The following is a 20,259-nucleotide window of genomic DNA, read 5'->3' on the forward strand; positions in this document are numbered from 1 at the left end:
CGGGCCAGGCGGGGTGCTGCCGGGACCCCGCGGGCTCAGGGTGGCTGCGGCACACCGGCCTGGCCGCCGGCTCCGCGCTCCCACCCTGCCCCCTGCTCTGCCCGAGCTGGGACCGCAGAGGAGGAAGTTGCAGTTGGTGGTTTCCCGCCTGGCTGGGAAAACCCGCGGACGACCCTCCCCCTCGGCCCACTCTGGCCTGGGGCGGGGTCCATCCATGGGGTCACCTCCGGGAAGGCCCTGGGGTGGGGAGCTAGGCCCATTCCCGGGGGAGCAGCCGGCTCCATCCCACTAGCTTGAGTCTTCGCAGAAACTATTTCACAAGGGTCTGGGCACCACCCAGAGTGATCGCCCTTCCGGGCTAAGCTGCAGAACACTTGGCCTTGGGCAGGATGACTGGCCTTGTTTGGTACGGCCCCGACTGCCTGGGAGGTCTGTCCACCGGGCCGTGGACCCCTGCACTAAAGTGCACCCGGAAAAGAACCTGGGAGACCAGGCCAGGGCATTCGCTCTGAGGCCAGAAGAAACTGTACCAGAGCTAGCCTGAAAGGACCCACAGGTGCGAGGGGGGCAGACCCACTCCCACTGACCTGGAGACAGTGATAGAGAAATCTCCCAGGCCCACACTGGAAACTCCCATTCTGGGGTGGGAGACCCTGGGCTATAGTCCCTGTGAGTGCCAGTGGAGGGTGTCCGCCTGCCCAGCATCCCCTTGTCCTAGGCGCGCTGTGTAGGGTTCTCTGCTCACTACCTCAGCTAATGTCCATGGTGCCCAGGCTGGTACAACTTTCATGTGCAGTTTAGCAACAGCACAGTGTAGGTCTAGGGAAGTCACTGGCTGTGGCCAGTTTCTCCATCCATATCCCCCCCAAGTTAGCTGGATGGAGACAGGTCCTTCTGCTGACTTCCATTATTGGAAAGTGTGACCAGTCAGCAGGAGCAGTTTTTTAAAGTTTTATTTTATTTTTTAAATGATGTATGAGCACTGGGGAAGCAGAGGCAGGCAGATCTCTGAGATTGAGGCCGGCCTGGTCTACATAGCAAGTTCCAGCTAGCTGGGGCTACAGTGAGATCTTATCTCAAAAGGACCACCAAAAATTATGTAAATGTGCCTGTGTCTCTCTGTGTGTGTGTGTGTGTGTGTGTGTGTGTGTGTGTGTGTGTGTGTGTGCTTGTGGAAGCCAGAAGAGGGTGTGTCGGATGGCAGGATCACTGGGGCTCACTGGCCAGCCTAGCCGACTTTGCCAGTCCCGTGCCAGTAGAGACTCTGTCTCAAAAAACGAGGTGGGCAGTGTCCAGAGCAGCACCTGATGTTGCCCTCTGACTTCCACACACTTGCACTGCCATACCTGGTTTTTTTTACATGGGTTCTGGGGATTGACCTCAGGTCTTCATGTTTGCATGACAAGTATTCTCCCAACTGAACCATGCCCCAGGCCTCCTGGAAGTACTTCTTAGTGTTCCCTCCCTCCATTCCTCCCTCCCTCCCTCCCTCCTGGGCCCTCTCTGCCCTTTTTGCCTCCACTGTGAAGCCTCTTTTCTACTCCCACGTCTCCTGAGTGTGCACCACACACACACTTTGGTCTTTGCACAAACTACTGCTACCACAGCACCCAGAGCTGACACCTCCTTCACCTTTCAACTCAGATGTCACCTGCTCAAAGATTTCCAACTTGAAGTAGCTTGATCCCCTGGGATCAGGGCCCTCTGTTAAAGCATCCACTGTCTTATGCAGACCCTGGGCCTTGGTTATTATGTCTGTACAAAGAGTCCTACACACAGTAGGTGCTTTTGCTCAGATTCCAGAATGTGTCATCAGCCTCACTGGTGGATAAAGGTGTCCTGGCTCCCTCCTGCAGAGTCTCGGGATGAGGACATGAGACCCCAAGACCAGCAGGCAGAGTGAGCATGTTAGGAAATGGCCCCTCCCTTGAGCAGACTACACGCTTAACACTTTTGACCAGCAAAACAAGTTAATATGCAGCTGAGCTTCAAACCAAGCGTCAGAATAAACCAGTGATATTTCAAGGTAGGGAGCAGGGCCTGAAGTCCAGGGGAGCCCAGGACAGTGCTAAGACCTTTCCTAAGACCAGCCCAGGGTCTCTGTGTCGGAGGAGGTAGGAGACACTGCACAAGCTCACGTGGACATCAGCCCTGCTGCCACTGTGCCTTGTTGGTGCTGGGGCTCTGGGTAGAAAAGATCACAAACAGCTAGGTCACGATACCTAGGCCATGCAGGCTGAAGCCGCCTTCCCCGACAGACGCAGAAACCAGAGAAACCAGATTTTAGGGGAAACCCTCTGCTGGGCACACACACAGACACACACACAGACACACACACGCACACACACACACACACACACACACACACACATGCACAGGCTGCGGTGGGAACACACCCTGCTGGCACAAGCTCACACAGCTCACTGTTAGAGGAAGTGAACCCTGGTAGAGTCAGCACTTGGAGAGCACAGTTGCGGGTCCCACTGGAAAGGAATGCTCAAGGAGAGAAAGGAACCCACTGGATACTGGAAAGTGAATTCATGTGCAGTGTCTGCAGTTGCAGACACATCAAGCCCTGGTGGTAGTGGATGCATGGCCCTCGAGGGAAATGGAAGGCACATCAGAGGAACCACACAGAATGGGGCCTCATGGGACCAGGGTGGGGATTTCTACACAGAAGTGGAGAAGTTGTGTCACGCACGTACATTGTACAGGAAGTGCAAACAAGTGAGACAGGAAAGTTCCATGAGAGAGTTCATAGCGTGGGAGAGGTCTGGAGGCTGCTGAACACTTCCCAGAAATGAATGAAGAAATCTTAGGTGGAAGAGAAATTTTCAATTTCAGAACGAATGAAAACAAATCTCTTTTTTTGTCGTTTTTTTTGAGACAGGGTCTCCCTGTAGCCTCAGCTGGCCTGGAACTCACTATGTAGACCAGGGCTGGCTTTGAACTCACAGAGATCCACCTGCCTCTGCCTCCCAAGTGCTGGGATTAAAGGCATGTGCCACCACACCAGGTGAAAACAGATCTCTTAAGATTTGGACATATTGTGATGAAATTAGACAAACAAGGGGCTGGAGAGATGGCTCAGGGATTAAGAGCACTGATTGCTCTTGTAGAGGACCCGGGTTCCATTCCCAGCACCCACATGGTGGCTAGGAACCGTCCTTAACTCCAGTTCCAGGGAATCCAAAGCCTTCTTCTGACCTCTGTGGCATTACACGACACAGGTGCACTCACATACACGCAGGCAATACACTCATATACATAAAACAAAAATAATAAACATTAAAAAAATTAATAAAACATTTAAAAAAAGAAATTAGACAAAAACAAAAATGGGTGACTACTGGCAGGATATCTTAGGTGCTGAGTAAAAAGACTTACCACCTCCCTCGAACATGCTCAGTGTCCTGTTCTTTTGTAACTGAAGAACCAGGGCATTGCAGCTCATGTACACTCAGTGCAAAGGTGACTACAGGATGTGCTCCAGCAAGAGGAAAATTGAGTTCAGAAGAAAACTGCACTTGAGAGTGAAGGCAGAAGTGAATGATTGACAGTCGGGCAATGGGACAGAAATGGAGCTAGACATTCTGAAGTCCACTTGTGACATAGGAAGAATTTTGAAATAAGTAACCTTAAATATTTGGGGGTATTTATTTTCAAAAGTCAGGATAGGAAATGGGATAACGTGAAGGTATGCTTCTGGATTTGAAAAATAGAACTATGTATCACTGCCTTTGAACAGTCTTGCTAAAAATATTTTCAGTCTGAATAAGCCTTAGGACAAACTCTCAGAAGGAGCGAGAAAGAGAGACTAGTAGCTTTTTTTCTTGTTTTTTTTTTTTGTTGTTGTTGTTGTTGTTGTTTTTTGTTTTGTTTTGTCTTTTTGAGACAGGGTCTCTCTCTAGCCCCAGCTGTCCTGGAACTCACTATGTAGACCAGGCTGGCCTTGAACTCACAGAGATCCACCTGCCTCTGCCTCCAGAGTGGTGGGATTAAAGGCATGTGCCACCATGCCTGACTTTGCTTGTTTTTTGAAATAGAGTCTCAGTATGTAGCCCAGGCTGGCCTGGAACTTGTGATCCTCCTGTTTTAGCCTTAGAAGTGCTGGGATTCCAGGTGTGCAGCACCACACCCAGCTGAAAACTATGTTGGTAAACAAATGCACAAATCTGGAATGTGCAACATTCTACAGGACTTTAAAAGTCAGTACCATAAAGAAACGTGACTGGAGTATGTGGAGAAAGTTTGCCTAGTATGTATGAGGCCCTGGATTCAAGCCCCATATCATGCCAGGCATGGGGGTCTGTACCTGTAACCTCAGCTTTTGGGACGTGGAGACAGGAAGATCAGGAGCTCAACGTCCAGCCTGAGCTACATGATACTGTTTAAAAAGTCAGAAAGGCCAGGTGTGGTGGCGCACACCTTTAGTGCCAGCAGATTAATCCTAGGAGGCAGAGGCAGGTGGATCTCTGTGAGTTCAAGGCCAGCCCGGTTTACATAATGAGTTCCAGGACAGCGGGGGCTACAGGGAGACCCTGTCTCAAAAAAGACCAAAAAAAAAAAAAAAAAAAAGTCAGAAAACTGTTGTAGATTTAGAAAGACGAGAGACATACCGACCAAATGCAACACGCGTGAAGATCTTGGTTAAATGAAAAGCCTGAAAACTGCCCTTGGGGCTTCTGGGAACAGCACTCCTTGTCAGAAGCATTCCCAAGGGCTCAGAGATGGCCCAGCAGATACGAGCACTTCCTGCTCTGGCAGAGGACCTGGGTTTGGTGCCATCACCCACATGATGGCTTACAACCATGTGTAACTCCAGTTCCAGCAGATTTGATGCCCCCTTCTGGCTTCTGTGGCCACCAGGCTGTGCATGATGCACTTACATATGTGCAGGCAAACACTCATACACATAAAAAAAAAGGAATCGTTATAAAAAGTGTTAATAGCCGGGCGTGGAAGGGCACGCCTTTAGTCCCAGCACTTGGGAGGCAGAGGCAGGCAGATCTTTGTTAGTTTGAGGTCAGCCTGGTCTACATCGTGAATTCCAGGCCAGCTGCAGGGAGACTCTGTCTCAAAAGGACAAATAACGACAGTGTACATAGATGTCATAATGCCCAGTGAGGGAGAGGTGAAGAGGGGTGGGTTAGCTTTGTGTCATAACTAAGAAAGCTCAGTACAGTGAACAGCCATAGAACAGCTCCTGGTGAGAATTCCACAATACAGAGGGAAGGAAATGTTAATATATAACCAGATACAGACTTCCATTCCTGTAGAAGGAAGGAAGGAAGGGTTAAATAGTTTGATCTGGTCGGTAGAAAAAAGAAGACACAACAGAAACTTGTTAAAAAGAAAACCCTTGCGGCCGGGCGTGGTGGCCCACGCCTTTAATCCCTGCACTTGGGAGGCAGAGGTGGGCCCATCTTGTGAGATGGCGGCCAGCCTGGTCTACATAGTGAGATCCAGGCCAGCTGGGGCTACAGGGAGACTCTTTGTCTCCAAAAGACGAAAAGCGGGGGAGAGAAAACAATGCCGAACAAGCTTCCTTGTCTTTTTATTTATTTAGTTTTTTGGTTGTTTTACTTAAAATTTTTCTTTCACATTTATTTGTGTGTTGCGGGGGGTATAGGTGCATACATGCCACAGACAACTTGTGAGAGTTGATTCTCACCTTCCATCTTTATGTGGGTTCTGGGGATTGAACTCAGGTGGTCAGGCTTGGCAGCGAGCAGTTACCTACTGAGCCATCTCATCAGCCCATTTTTATTGATTGATTGAGTGAGTGATTATTGTTGATAAGAGAGGGCTTTGTGTATCCTAGGCTGGCCTTGAACTCGATTCTCCTGCTTCAACTTCCCAGGTGCTGGGATTACAGACAAACAGGCCATGCTTAGTTGACGCATTGCTGGGGGTCGAACCTAGAGCTTCTTATTGTGGGCATGTGCCACCATACCCAGATAGTAAAATATATCTTTTTTATTGCATTTATTTACTTGGCGGGGGTGCAGGGCATGTGTGACACAGCAAGCATGTGGAAGTCAGAGGACAGCTTGTTGGAGTCAGTTTTCTCCTCCACTATGTGGGTCCTGGGAATTCAGCTTAGGTCGCCCAGGTTGGTGACAAGCATCTTTATCTGTTGAACTATTTTACCAGTCCCATAAAATCTCTCTCTTTCCCTTTCTCTCTCTCTCTCTCTCTCTCTCTCTCTCTCTCTCTCTCTTCCCTCCCCCCCCTCTTTCCCTGGCACTCGCTATATAGACCAGGCTGGCCTAGTTCTCACAGAGATCTACACCTGCTTCTGTCTCTGGAGTGCTGGGACTAAAGGCATGCACCACCACGCCCAGCTCCATAAAATATATTAAATTCACCATCACATTGGTTAAAAAATAAATAAAACTTAGCTGTATCACCTTATCCATAATAGCTATCCACTAAAAGCATCTAAGTGTCCCGAAGACAGAAAAATGCATCAATAAACTGTGATTATTCAATAATAGAAAAACACTCAATTTTCTTTCTTTCTTTTTTTTTTTGTCTTTTAGAGACAGGGTCTCCCTGTAGCCCCAGCTGTCCTGGAACTCACTATGTAGACCAGGCTGGCCTTGAACTCACAGAGATCCGCTTGCCTCTGCCTCCCGAGTGCTGGGACTAAAGGCATGCGCCACCACGCCTGGGCTTCAATTTTTTTTAAAAAGACAAAAAGCTGGTGGTGGTTCATGCCTAGAATGTAAGCACACAGGAGATGGAGGCAGGAGGATCAGTTCTGGGCTAGTCAGTGTAATGAGACCATCTCAAAACAACAGGAAGAACAAGCTCCTGGTCCACACAGCACAGTGCTGGGGAGCTTCAACTTCACAGCAACCAAAGGCACAAAGTCAAGAGTTTTCTGGAATGGTGGAGGGCACACATGTAAATGCTACCCAGCTCAGGACTTTCACATTCTACCGTAATGAAGTCCTAGAAACTGGAGATGGGCTGTGGTGTCGGTGGGCCCTCAGTGATTATGGGTCTGTGAGACAGTGGCACAGCATTGTGAAGTTTTTTTTTTTGTTTTTTTTTTTTTTTTTTTCTGGGCATGGAACTCAGCCTTATGCCTGCTAGGTAAACAGTACCCCTGAGCCACACCTCAGCCCAGTGTGGGTGGGTGTACCTCGTGCCCCTGAACCCTAATGCTTTCATGTGACTGCAGTGTTAAATTTATGTGTATTTTTAGCACCCCAAAAAGGCAAGAAAAAGTGTAGGTTACAGGGGAGAAAATACCCACATGTGTGATGGCTCAGCAATTAAGAGTGCTGGCTGCTCTTACAGAGGATCTGGGTTTGATTCCGAGCACCTACATGTCAGCTAACAAAAGTCCCTAACTCCATTTCCAGGGGAATCTGATGCCCTCTTCTGACCTCCAGGGGGTGTGTGCTTGCACATATGCAGGCAATAAACACACACACACACACTCTAATAGATAAAGTATATTTTTTAAAAAAGAGGAGACATAGCCAGGTGTGGTGGTACACACCTTTAATCCCAGCACTTGAGAAGCAGACAGGCAGATCTCTGTGAGTTCAAGGCCAGCCTGGTCTACATAGGCGTTCCAGGCCAGCTGGGGCTACAGGGAGACCCTGTCTCAAAAAAACAAAAAAAAAGGGGGTGGGGGAAGAGTATATGACATGATAAGCACCAAGTGTGTTCCTCTACCATATTAAACAGCTGCCTGGAGATGAGGCAGGACCAGGGCCAGAGAGGAAAGGGATGCATCGCCAGCAAGACAGAGACACTGGCAATTCAACTCACCCTTACCATGTCCCCCAGTGTCCTCTCTGCCCCTGCATCATCTTGCAGCACCAATGGGGCAGTGTCCCAACCCTGTCACTTGGACAAGGAACCCACATGAGGCCTGGTTGTCCCAGCCTAGGGGTAAGCCCTGCAGCTCGGTCCAGGCCTTCAGCAGGGGCTGCCCCCTAACCACCTCACTCTGTCCTCAGTTCTCATCACAGGGGGCATCGTGGCCACTGCTGGGCGCTTCACACAATGGTACTTTGGCACCTACTCCATGTATCCTTCTACTGGGGGCTGGGCAGAGGTGGAGCTGTAACAGCAGAGTGCCACCCATCTCCTGTTTGGGCACAGGTGGTAGAACCAACTGTCTGCAGTGGGGACAAGTGTGAGGCTGTGGTCCTCCATCCCAAGGCTTGGGTTGGACTCCATGGCCCCCTCCCTACCTTGCTGGCCCAATGGACCTGCTGCTTAGGACAGATGAGGTGGGAGGGCAGGTGCAGGTGGTGCCTCTGTTCTCCCTTCAGCAGAACTGGCTCAGGCTGAGTGTGGCTTTCCTTAACCTTTGCCCCAGCGCTGCTGGTGTGTTCATCTGCCTGCTGGAGTACCCCCGGGGGAAGAGGAAAAAAGGATCCACCATGGAGCGGTGGTGAGTGACTCCTGCCTGAGCAGGGTAGGGAGTCAGCACCGTGGAAGCAACCTGCTTGTGCTGGGCGCCCAGCCCAGTGCCTGCCCAATGTGTACCCAGGAGAAAAAGGACTCAGAGCCCTGGGCAGTGTTGGGTAGTGGGTGACAAGGATCCTGCCCTGTGACCCTGTCTCTGTCTTCCCTCTGCATCTAGTGGACAGAAGTACATGACCTCAGTGGTGAAGCTGTTCGGGCCCCTCACCAGGAATTACTACGTTCGGGCTGTCCTCCATCTCCTGTGAGTCCTGCTGCCCAACCTCTGAGTAACAAGCTGGGAAGCGGTGGCCCAGCCAAGCTCTCCTTCATTGGTATTTGTCCAGACAGAAACTGGGCTCTCAGGAAGGGCCAAGGTTCTAAACCTGCATCCATTGTCTGGTATGGGACACTTCACCCCAAACTTAGTAGCTGATTTATACTCACAGTGCTGGGTGGTTCCTTCTTGGGTCTTGTGTACCTGAAAGGTGTGTGACTGGTGGTTTTTGGAGCCAGGGCTGGGATACCCCCATGTGGCCACACTCCAGCCCAGGCCTCTTCTCAACACTGTCTGGAGTTAAAGGACATATTGCTTCAGAGAATTGAAACCAAACCTAAGCCAGACTTGGGTGGAGCTGGCCTCCCCTCATCTTGGCGTCCTGGAGACCTTGTGGCCTGGGGGCTCAAGACTCCCTCTGACTGCTGTTTGCTTTCTCCTGCCCTCCCTCCAGGCTGTCAGTCCCGGCAGGCTTCCTCCTGGCCACTATCCTGGGGACTGCCTGCTTGGCCATCGCCAGCACCATCTACCTGCTGGTGAGTAGTGTCCTCTGTGGTCAGTGTCCCACCCCTAGTCTTTAGTACCCTTGACCTTTGTGAGCGCCCTGGGGGCTGTGTCAAGGCCAGGAGCCCACTGTTCACTTTCACATAAGCTGTGGTCTATCAAGTGCACATCTGGTGTGCACTGGGCATGTCCTTGTTGAAGCTACACTGCAGCCCAGCTGGCAGGCGGATGAGGAGGGAGAAGCTCAGGGAGGCAGTGTGGCCTGAGTCGTACAGCACAGTCTGGATGAGGGTCCATTGCTCATTGAAACCTGCTGAGTCTGGTCGTGTCAGGTGCACTTCTGGGAGAGCACTGGGCTTGGAGGACTTCCTTCTTCCTTCCTTCCTTCCTTCCTTCCTTCCTTCCTTCCTTCCTTCCTTCCATTTTTCTTTCTTTTTTGAGACAAGTTCTCAAAAAAGGGCCCAGGCTGACCCCAAAGTTGCTATGTAACTGAGGCTGGCCTTGAGCTCCTGATCCTCCACCTCCTAGTGCTGGAATGACAGGCATGAGTATGTGCTTAGTATGTGCTTTTAAGAAGTCATTTTCTACCTGAGGTCACACAGATCTCTTTCCTCATTCTGTGCAGCTTCTTTCTGGTTTTCTGGATAGAATATTCTGGTTATCGGTTAGAAGGTGGAGCCACAGATGTCTGTGTGCTGTCTTATAGACTTCCCATCCCTCAAGCATGATGGGTTACTGTATGTAACTGTTCGGTCCCAGGCCTGTGGAGTCAGCTGCAGTGAAAGCTCAGGCTGGGGGCAGGGCAGCACTGTTACAAGCAAGCCCCCTGCACAGATGTCTGGTGGCCCCTGGGGAGGTTGCAGCCTGGGTGGGTCCCCTTGAAGGGGACCTGGGAGCTCTGTGGTCATGGAATTTGTACCTGAAAGTGGCTCAGAGAACGTTCTAGAAGCCCAAGGGTTCCATGTCTCTTTCCTTGTAGGGCCCTTCTGGCATGGCCATATAGCCTGGGTTTGGTGTCAGACAGAACCAAGTGGTGACTGTGTGGCTTTGGGCCAGTCAGTTAACCTAAGAGGTTCAGGACTTAGATCTATGTCCACCCTGAGCCCCTGGTAACAGTGAGCAGCTAGCAACACAACACAGCCCCTGTCTGCCCCTTAGGCGGCCATCCGTGGTGAGCAATGGATCCCCATTGAACCCAAGCCCAAGGAGCGGCCACAAGTTGGAGGCACCATCAAGCAGCCACCCACCAATCCCCCGCCCCGGCCACCTGCAGAGGTTCGCAAGAAACCAAGTGTGGAGGAGGAGGGGGCTGGAGGCCCCCAGGTCAACCCCATCCCAGTGACAGATGAGGTTGTGTGACCTTGGGGACTGTCCACAGCTTCAGCTTGGCGGGGGGTGGGGGGTGGCTACCAGGGGGCACTGATGCCCCCTGTAATAAACAGTGTGAATGACTGATGTGCACAAGCGGCTCTTTCTGTGAGTCTGGGAGAGGGTTTCCCTTGAGACAGTACGCCTAGCATGTGCCATGTCCTACCTGGTGACACACAGGCAGGATTTTGATCTCATGGGCTGTGTCAGTGTTGATTTGTTCTCAGAGGGTTGTGAAATGGGTAGCCATCACATATTCCGTGAAATATAGTACCTGGTCCAGGTCCTTTACTCCGCCCAACCTAACCCTCAGTAGTGAAGCTAGTAACACACAGGGAGAGATCGCAGAGGCATCCTTCGTGAGACAACACAGAGGGCCCATGGGGCAGAGCACGGGCTCCTGGGAGGCCCTGGGCCTTTCATCCCAGACTTCTCTGTAGGACAGAGGTGAGGCTGGTGGTAAATGCTCTATTTGTGCCACATACCCCTGGTTACTGGGAGTCTCCCTACCAGCTGGGGTACCCAGGCTGTTGCTTCACCCTGGTGTAAAGGCTCATATACACAAGCATGTACACACATCCACAGGGATACACTGTCAGTGGCTGGATGGGTTATTCTGGGCTCTGTTTGTCTCTCCTCGAAACAGGAGCTCTTATAGGGGACCCCAAAGGTGTGCATACACATTCATGCCCAGGTGGGCTGTGCCCATGACTCCTGGGGCTGCAGAGCCCCCATATCATGTTTGCCCACCTGCCCAGTTAGTAAATCATGTTCTAGGGCCATGGCCTGAGGGCCACCATGAATCTATACCTTACAGCTGACACTCATCCTTGAACCAGCAGCTCGGTCCAGCTCAGCCCCAGTAGATGGGACTCCTTCCTTTCTTCTGGAAATGCCAGCGAGATCTTGGCACCCGCTGTCACACACCCACTCCAACCACACCGGCTTTGCCTCCAGCACAGAATCAGAGTCGCCATTTCGTTGCCCACTCTGTAGGGCAATCTCCCTCCCATTCCAGAGCGCTTCCAGCTCTGCAACCAGTATGCACTGAGCCATTCGAACCAAAGCCTCCACCAGGTACTGCCAGATCAGAACCTGGCTCCAGGCTCTGCAGTGACAGGCACAAGCTCCCAATCACCCCAGGCAATCTGCCTCTACCCCAAACTCTGACCCCATCATCTTTCTCTCACCTGGTTCCAGCTACAACCACCTTCCTTAAATGCAAGTGACCGTTGCAGAGCTGTTCCTGCTGCAAGGGAGCATCACTCCCTGGGGCTTCATGGCTGCTCCATCAGGTCACCTAGGTATTTAAAGGCTTCCCTGGGTCCCGCTTCAAGTGTTCCTGATGCTCACTGGCTCTTGGCCACCGTTACCCAAGGAAGGGACTGCAGCTGTTTACTCACTGCCCTGTTCAGGACCCCATGCAGGCCATTTGGTACAAACTCAGCCTATGTCTTTCCCAGGCTCTAAATAAAGGCTACCCCCCCCCACCCCAAGTACTCTCTGCCTGTGGCCTCCACCTCTGTGCACTCCAGGGTGAATCTTTTTTTCTCTCCATTCCTGAGCTGTCAGTGTTAATAGCTGGCTGGGCAGGGGAGGCCCTGAGCCTCCCCCCACATCTGGCCGAGCTTTCCATGATGGAAGCCACCGGCACCCAGTCCCCTTCATCAAAGGCACTCAATAGGACAGGAGTCTGCGCTCCTGCTGGGGAGAGCCTCCTTGGCAAGCTCATGCTGGAGGGGTGGTGTGACAGATGACTGCCCATCCTGATGCAGAGAACCATCAACCTCAGGGCAGAGGTGGTGCCCCAGATGCTCAAGGTGGTAATGAAGGGGGGAGGGCACGATGTGGTCTTGGGGAGCAGCCCGCTCCCTGTCTAGGACAGCAGCAGCCTCCTAGGAAGAGGTGGAAACCCAGGGCCGAGGGCTCACTTGTGCCTCACTGTGTTCAAGCCCCTCCCCACCTGGGTGGCACATCAGGGACATGGAAGCCATGGCAAAGGACTTTGGGACTTTGGTGGCCCCTGGGCACCTCCTGGGTAGAGAGGGCCAGGAGGGAAGGAAAATGAATGAATGGGCCACTGAATTGTATCCATTTAATGACAGTTAAAATAAATAATTGTTTAAGAGGACAGATAACCTTTTCCTTGGGGTAGCTGAGAAGACAGACCCTAAGAGGCTGGACCAGGCAGGAGCTGGGGCTCTGGGATGACATGGAGGCCTCTCATTGCCTTTCCTGAGGTTCAAGGAAAGGGAGCCAGCCCCCTTCTGGCCTGCCCTCCATCTTCTCTCCTTTGAGACAGGGTTTACACTGTGTAGACCTGGCTTTCCTGGGACTCATATGTAGACCAGGCTGTTTGCAAACTTGTGGCATCCTTCCTGCCTCTGCCAAGTGCTAGGATTACAAGTATGCTTTACCATATGTAGCTCTGCCCATGGGTTGACATGGTAAGGCTGGAGAGCCATCAGGAGTGATCTCTCCAGACATAGGGATGCCAGGGCTCTTCAGTCTTGAGATCAGCAGCCTGGGTCTGGCCACTGGCCAGGGAATGCAGGGCAAGGGGCAGACACAGCCTCTGCTGCAGTTAATAATCAATAAATAACAAATAAATACATATAAATAGAAGGTGCCCTCTGGCGGGGATGCCAGGCATGTCTGGCCTGGGAGGAGTCTGGTATGCCACTGTGAAGGCAGAGGCCACTGTCACTGTACAGACCTGGGAAGGACACAGGTGCAACCCACGGGCACTCGAATGAACTCAGCGTGGAAGGTGAAGGCCCCTGGTGTGGGGGCCACTGCACCGTCTCTGGAGCAGGGCCGTCTCTGCAGCACCAGCAGGCTCTGCAGTAGGTGCACAGAATTCAGTGCCGCTGTCTCACGGCCCGTCTTGGCATTGATGCAGCCCCGGCACAGGCACTCAGCGACCGCCAGCTTCTGTGGGTAGCGGTTCTCGTCCGTGTCAATGCTGTGGGGACAGGGGCAGTGAGGCTTCTTTCTCTGATTCCCCCAAGAACCATTCTGAGCTTTCACAAGCAGCATGGTGGGCGTGACACCCTCCGTCCCCGCCTGGAGGCCTGTTTACTTTCAAGGCTGCCCCCCGCACTTGGATGGGCAGGCAGTATACAGGACAGTGCAGACACCGAGATGGCTGCCATGTAGTTGGTGCTCAACGATGTTTACATTTCCCTAGGCCTCCAAGGGTCTCACTTGGTCCCACGCCTCAGCCTCCCAGGTGAAAGTGGACCTAAAGGTCAGGGTAAGCATGCCTGCTGAGCAAGTGTTCGAGACTCCAGAGTAAGGAGAGAGCCACCCCACCAGTGGGGACCCCATTACCCTCACCGGTATCTCCAGGGTGAGATGGAACGCTGGTGGGTGTCAGCCTCCAGCACCTCCTCTGGCCGCAGCACAGGGCACTGTGTTCCAGCCAGGGCTCCTTCATGCTGCCTCCTGTGGGCCATGGCTTCCAGGCTGGACACCAGAGCCACTGGGAGGGCCTGCTCCCACCTGGCACTTCGAGCTAGCAGGTGTGGGGGGGCCTGGCCATGGGGCAGTTCCTCAGCAGAGTAACAACGTGGAGCCCCATGGCTGCGGGGTGTCCCCCTGAATGGGGAGGTTTGGTGGGCTATGGCAAGAGACAGCCATCCTAGGAGCAGGATGCCATGGAGGAGCTGGGGAACAGGCAGGAGTATGATTAGGGGGTATCTAGGGGACACCCCACTTCCTCCCAAGCTTGCCTGTTCCCACTGAAAATATGGGGTTCAGACCTCCCTCTGCCAGATGGGGAAACAAACTCAGCCCACCCAAAGATAAGCAGTGCACCTGGGCTCTGGATGAAGCCCCCAGCACCCTCCTCCCAGGGCTCAGAGAGCCCGACCCTTCTGGGTCAGGCTGCCATCACAGGGGCTGGGGAAGCACCAGGCTCACCATCATGGTGTCAGTGACGGTGGTCATGGCAGCAGGCACAGAATGGCCTCACACCTGGCGACGGTCCCAGCACCACACCTGGTGGAACCTGGCTGCACTGCTTCTTTATACCCAGGGCCACACCTGTGGAAAACCCAGCACTGCTTCCTCCTCTGGGTCTGTCCCTTGGCATCCCATGGTCCCATCGTCATCACGGGTCCCTAGCAAAGGCCCTTCTGTGCCCCACCCTGCCGCGCCCACCCCAAGAGCGCCATGTCACAGACTCGAGCCCCTGTGAGGCAACCTCCTGACCCAGAGGGACCTTACCCAGTGGAGTGCCTACAAAGAACTGGGCCCCCTGACCTGTGGGACATTCTGGAACCTTCTATAGGGGCTTCAGCTAAGCAGCTTGCTTTGGTTTGTGCCAGTTTTGCTATTTGAACTCACTGACCCTGGGGTTGGGAGCAGGGGCTCGCATTTACGGGCTGCCGTGGATCCATGAGGATCAGTCCTCTGGACCTGTGAGTGGACATCGAGGCTCTGTTTCTTGCCTCAGGTGATCACCACGTGTCCTCCCTGTGCAGGCAGGAAGGTGCGACTGAGAAATGCCCTTAGGGCTCAGGGGGCTCCTAGAGTTTGAGCCAAGCTGAAAGCCCTGGGATGAAGGCTGGGATGAAGGCTGCAGCCTGCTGGAAATGAGAGCTGCACCGCAGGAAGCTGATTTGAGCGGAAGCCGCCTGCGGTGCCCCGGCCCCAGGCAATCCAGCACAGCTGGATGGGGTGGGCCGGGCCCGATCTGTGATCAGTTTAAAACCCTGAGGTTTGGATGTCATCCCGGGAGGGTCCCTCTTTGGGGCTTTTTGGGGCCCTGGCCACTTCCAAGGCAGAGGGTCCTGTCTGCCCCGATTCTCATTAGCTTCCAGAATGCCCAGCTGTGCCGATAGGACCAGAAAGTGCAGCCACAGATCCTTCCCCAGTCCCCAGGCAGGGGCTGTGGTGTGAAAGGGCCCAGCCCCAGAGCTAACAGCTCATGAAGATACCCTGTGAGTGACAGCCCAAAGACAGGAAAGGACAGTGCTTCTGCTCAACTCCCAGGGCCACCTGAGGGCAATGCCTTGTTACCTGCTGGCCGGGTCTGTGGATTTGTTGGAGGTCAACAGCAGGTGCATTACTGATGCGATTCACAGCTGCTGGCCTGTTCCTAGGGCCTCTCAGACTCAGGTGAAACTCTAGCCCCTCCCCTCACTCTGCCAACCTTTGGGCAGATGAAACGCTGCCGGGAAGGGCCTGAGAAGGTCCATGTGTCCCAGGGAAGCCCTTGCCAAAATGTTGCCAAGGAACTTTTTACATATGTTTTAAAAATTGTATGCGTATGAGCGTTTTGCCTGCATGTATGTAACTGCACCCATATTGTGCAATGCCTGAGGAGGACAGAAGAGGACAGATCGCCTGGACCTGCGTTACAGATGGTTGTTAGTCACCATGTAAGTGCTGGGAATCAAACCCCAGTCCTCTGCAAGAGCAGCTGGTGCTCTTAACTGCTGAGCCACCTCTCCAGCCCAGTTGAGACGTTTTGTGCAGATCCGAGTCCCCTCTCTGTTGGGCAGGGTCTGCTGACCTCCAGCTCCTTCCTGGCATATGTGCTCACCCACATGCACTTAGACACTCACACATCTGTCTATTGCTGTGGGGCTCCAGGTCCTCGAGGGCCCTAGTGGGTCCGAATGGGGCTTTCTGGGCCTTGGGTTTTCAGTCCGACCTATGAAGCGATTCCTGTGGCCTTCCTGCATGCTGCATCTGTAAGTTGTGAGTTTTCTAGGGTGATATGGGGAGAAGGAAAGCACAGGTGGGGAGGAGGCGGATTAAGGGAGGAGAGTGTTGGGATCAGGGATCTTCCCAGGGGAGGGTGGGTGGGTCAGTGGATTCCAGTTCCTTCCTGGACCGGGAACCTTGGGAAAGTCTTGCAGTATACAACCTGCCTAACAGCACCTGAAGTCCTGGGACCAGAAGGCAGGGGAGGGAGAAGAGGAAACAAAGTATTAGAAGGAAAAGGGGAACACTGGGGGACAAAGGCCCACCCGAGTGCCCTAGCCTAGAGTCAGCGCTGCACACTTCCGGGTCTGTTCACACAGGGGCCATGTGACTCCCTAAGGAAAGGCCTCTGTTAGGGCAGTGAGCCAAGCAGGGGGAGGGACATGACTGCCCCCCCACCTGTGTCCCACCTGTACCCGACTCAGGAGAGGAACAGACAGACGGTAGCTCCGGAGGCTCCCTTCCACTCCTGCCGTGTTCTTTAAGGAACGCCAGCTTAACCCATTTCCCAGACAGGGAAACTGACCCAGGGTGGCAGCACCCACCCCAGACTACAGAGCAGATGTGTTGTCAGAGCTGACTTGAACCACCATAAGTTGAGCACCTAACTCCAGTACCAGTCTCTCCTGTCTCCACCCCTGCTTTATAAGAGCAGATGGATTCTGAGGACAGAGAGGTACTAGGGTGAATGGGTGGAGCCCAGAGTCCTAGGGGGCAAGAGGCCCATGTGCCTGCCTGGGACTGAGCTGGCCCAGCAGTCACCCCCAGTGAGACTGTTCACCTGCCAGCCCTCCGAGGCTGGAACCTATGGACCTGGGTGATTACAGTTTCCAAATGGAGCCTAGGGGAGATGAACAGACCTGCCTCTGGCCTTGGCTGGTGCACTTCCTCCCTGACCCTGTGGCCCATGTCTGGGGCTGGCAGCTATCCTACACCCAGCTGATCCTGTGCATAGCTTCCTTCCATCTTGCCCAGCCCTCAAAGTGCAGGGCCCTCCCAGGTGGAGTGGGAGCCAGCACATCTATTCTGAGTTCCCACAAACCATGGGGGTCCTGAGATGGCAGCTGGATGGTCAAGCTTATCCCAGCCTATGTCCAATAACTTTGGCCTAGGCATCCACCTGCAGTACCTGCCTCCCCCAAAACCCCGCCGCCCCGCATCCAAATTATGTTGTGTATTTTCTATTTGAACAGCTGGTGGCCACAGCGTGCTCTGTGGGATCTAAAGGCAGCCCTCCCTACCCCCCACCCCCAGAGATAATGCCTAGGGCTGCTTAAAGGACACGGAGAATAGGCCGGAAGTGGGAGCCAGAACACATGCAGGTGTGAGGCAGGAGGTAGCTGGCCTTGCTCCTGAGGTCAGGCTCATACAGAAGTCCTAGGTTGGGCAAGACTGGAAAGGCGGCCAGGAGGAAGGATGCTGGGCAACCTGCACTGGCTAGATGGGCCCCACCCACACCATGCTTCAAGTGTCCCCTACACAGATCCTGCCTGGCCAGCTGGTGAGGGAGAAGAGGGAAGGTCTGGAAGCCTTGGGTCTCCACAAGGGTTACTGTTGGCTGTGGAGGATTCTTAGAGGGGGCTATACCTCTGCTGGGCCTGGGATCCAGTTAACAGTGAGGCTGATTGCTCTGTGACCCAGGGGCATGGGGCATGAGATGGCTCAGCTGGTAGTGCCTGCCTTGCAACATGAGGACAGGAGTTCAATCTTCAGGACCCTCGAAAAAGATGTCAACTAATCCCAGCACCGGGGGTGGAGACAGGTTGATGCCTGCAAAGGAGGTGGATGGTGTTTGGGATGGCCTCCAGCCTCCATGCACACACGTGTTCACCACCACCCCAACACACAGAAGACGACCTGGGGAGAGTCACTGGAGTGTCGCATTCCAGAGGGGGACTCTTCCCCAAGATGTGTTCTCTCCACTAGATCTGAATGAAGGAGAGGTGGGTTGGGTGAGGTCTTGTCCTCACAGGCTAGGGTACAAGCCCTACAGCGGGACATCTGTCCTGGCTTTCACATGGGCTATTAGTGGCTCCGAGTTTGAATCTGGCTTGGTCTGCAGGGACCTAGCTCACAGCTCCAGCCTGCAGTTAGCTTGCTACTCTGAGGCCACCTCTGCTGTCAAGCCATCCCTCAGCTGGCCTGACCTCAGGAAGCAGCAGTAGAACTACAGGCTGGATCTGCCCAGGTGAACTGGGTCAGCTCATGTCTTTGGATGGCCACTAGCTGGGAGGCTGGAGTTCTTTTGTACCTGGCTTTGACCTGATGGAGGGTGGGATAAGGAAAGGACACTGAGCTGAGGACAAATCCTGTGGATTGTGACATTCTCATAGAGGGGAAAATAGTGTGGCCCAGCAGAACCTTCCTGCCCTGCCCCGTACTTGGAAGTCCTTGAGCCCAGGACAGAGTTGCAGGTAACAGGACACATTACAAAGACCAGAAGAGCCACTGTCCCATACTGGGCACATAAGGCCTTGTCCTTGAACTTGGGGTTCTTGGCATGGCATCCCAAGTACCTCCTGGAAGGTAGACAGCACAGATGGTGTGGGGCAGGTGGTGCCCCCACAGGACCGAGGGCATCTGCCTGGGAAGGCCTTGGAGTCTGGCCTCTGTAGGGCTTGTCTGCACTGGTGGGTTCTTGTGGAGTGTAGCTATCAAGTGCCATGGAGGGACATTTTGGAAGGAACATGGTCACTGCTGCTCTGGAGTAAGGCAGCCCAATCTCATTCAGGCTTTGCATACCTGGGTCAGGGTCAGGCGACTTGTCCAAAGCAGGAGTGATGAGTGGCGTCATAGCTGGGGATCAGCCTAACCAGGTCTGCAGTCCCTACCCAGCCAGGGTACAGTACAGAGAGGTAGCTATCAGCTCACATCCCAAGAAAAATGGAGCACAAATTCAGCAGAAACTGGGCCCAGTCACATGATGGGGAAACTGAGGCACAACACTCTAGGGGCAGAGGCTTTAAGCCCAGTTCGTGCCTACTGGCTCCTGAAGGGTAAGAGACTGTGTAGGATCTGCTCTAGGTGGGGTCTCCACGGGAGTTCTTGGTTCATTTTGAGCCAAGGCCTGGGCATCCAGTGGGGAGGCAGCCCAGAGAGGCAATGCAGACACCAGGACCAGGAAACTGCTTATCAAAATATTTTATTTTAGGAGATCGCTCAAAAAAGACCATCCACACCGACAGATACCCCAACAATACCCTTGGCCTTTTTTTTTTGGGTCTATTCAGTATTTTCCTTTTTAAATCAACTAAAACGATTTGATGCTTAAAATAAAAGACAGGAAATATTTCCCAATCAGACTTTAGTCAAGAATATATATATATACTTCTGATCCGGGGAAGGGAAGAAGGGATGATGCCCCAGTAGTCCAGGAAAAGCATTCCGCTTTCGGGTCTCCAGTGAGGAGACCTGCAGCCAGAGAGGTGCCTGGGAGAGGTGGAGGATGGGGCAGGACGTGTGCGCCCTGCGCCTGAAGCTCCGAAGTTGCAGAGCTGGAGCCTGTCTCAGTGCCGGCCTGCCCGCCTGTCCACGGAGACTCGACTCTGGAAGGGGCTGGCCTGCCCGCCTGTCCACGGAGACTCGACTCTGGAAGGGGCTGGCCTGCCCGCCTGTCCACGGAGACTCGACTCTGGAAGGGCTGGCTCATCCTGTCCACGGAGACTCGACTCTGGAAGGGGCTGGCTCATTCTGGTGGGGTTGGGGTTCAGCGTCATCTTCATCTCATGTGTGGCTTCTTTTCCAGCTGAGAAACTTTTTTTTTCCTTTTTTAATTTTTAAAAAGAATCACAGCCAAAATAAGACATTAACTGCAAAATCCAAAATGGCTGCGCTTACCCTATTTTTTTTTTTTTTTTTTTTTTATAAAAAGGCTATGGCTCTGAACAGAGAGAGTTCAGAAAAGAATTAACAATGACTAAGAAACACCTTCAAATGTGTCCAACATCCTTAGTAATTAGAGA

The 20,259-nt window shown here is 53.2% G+C and overlaps 3 protein-coding genes across 3 annotated transcripts in view; 1 reads left to right on the top strand and 2 right to left on the bottom strand.

The window, feature by feature from the left end:
- Positions 1-10,675, top strand: part of LOC103740013 (cytochrome b-245 light chain) — an 11,156-nt gene extending 481 nt beyond the window's left edge. Inside the window, exons 2-6 of the mRNA XM_008840547.3 lie at positions 7,983-8,052; positions 8,348-8,422; positions 8,615-8,698; positions 9,165-9,246; positions 10,373-10,675. Of these exons, the coding sequence (XP_008838769.1) occupies positions 7,983-8,052; positions 8,348-8,422; positions 8,615-8,698; positions 9,165-9,246; positions 10,373-10,573 (512 nt within the window). The 3' untranslated portion in view covers positions 10,574-10,675. The remainder of the gene's footprint in view (positions 1-7,982; positions 8,053-8,347; positions 8,423-8,614; positions 8,699-9,164; positions 9,247-10,372) is intronic.
- Positions 10,676-13,285: 2,610 nt separating this feature from the next.
- Il17c (interleukin 17C) lies at positions 13,286-14,533 on the bottom strand. The gene is made up of 3 exons (XM_008840577.1): positions 14,507-14,533; positions 13,922-14,250; positions 13,286-13,547 (listed from the first exon to the last, which is right to left on the bottom strand). Exons 1-3 carry the CDS (start codon positions 14,531-14,533, stop codon positions 13,286-13,288), a joined length of 618 nt encoding a protein of 205 aa, XP_008838799.1.
- A 4,889-nt stretch (positions 14,534-19,422) lies between these two features.
- Zc3h18 (zinc finger CCCH-type containing 18) overlaps positions 19,423-20,259 on the bottom strand; it is a 52,526-nt gene continuing 51,689 nt past the window's right edge. Inside the window, exon 20 of the mRNA XM_008840548.3 lies at positions 19,423-20,167. The gene's annotated coding sequence lies outside the window, so the exon portion shown is untranslated. The remainder of the gene's footprint in view (positions 20,168-20,259) is intronic.

This window comes from Nannospalax galili, unplaced genomic scaffold (assembly GCF_000622305.1).
Source record: "Nannospalax galili isolate Female #2095 unplaced genomic scaffold, S.galili_v1.0 scaffold459, whole genome shotgun sequence".
Classification (NCBI taxonomy): Eukaryota; Metazoa; Chordata; class Mammalia; order Rodentia; family Spalacidae; genus Nannospalax; species Nannospalax galili.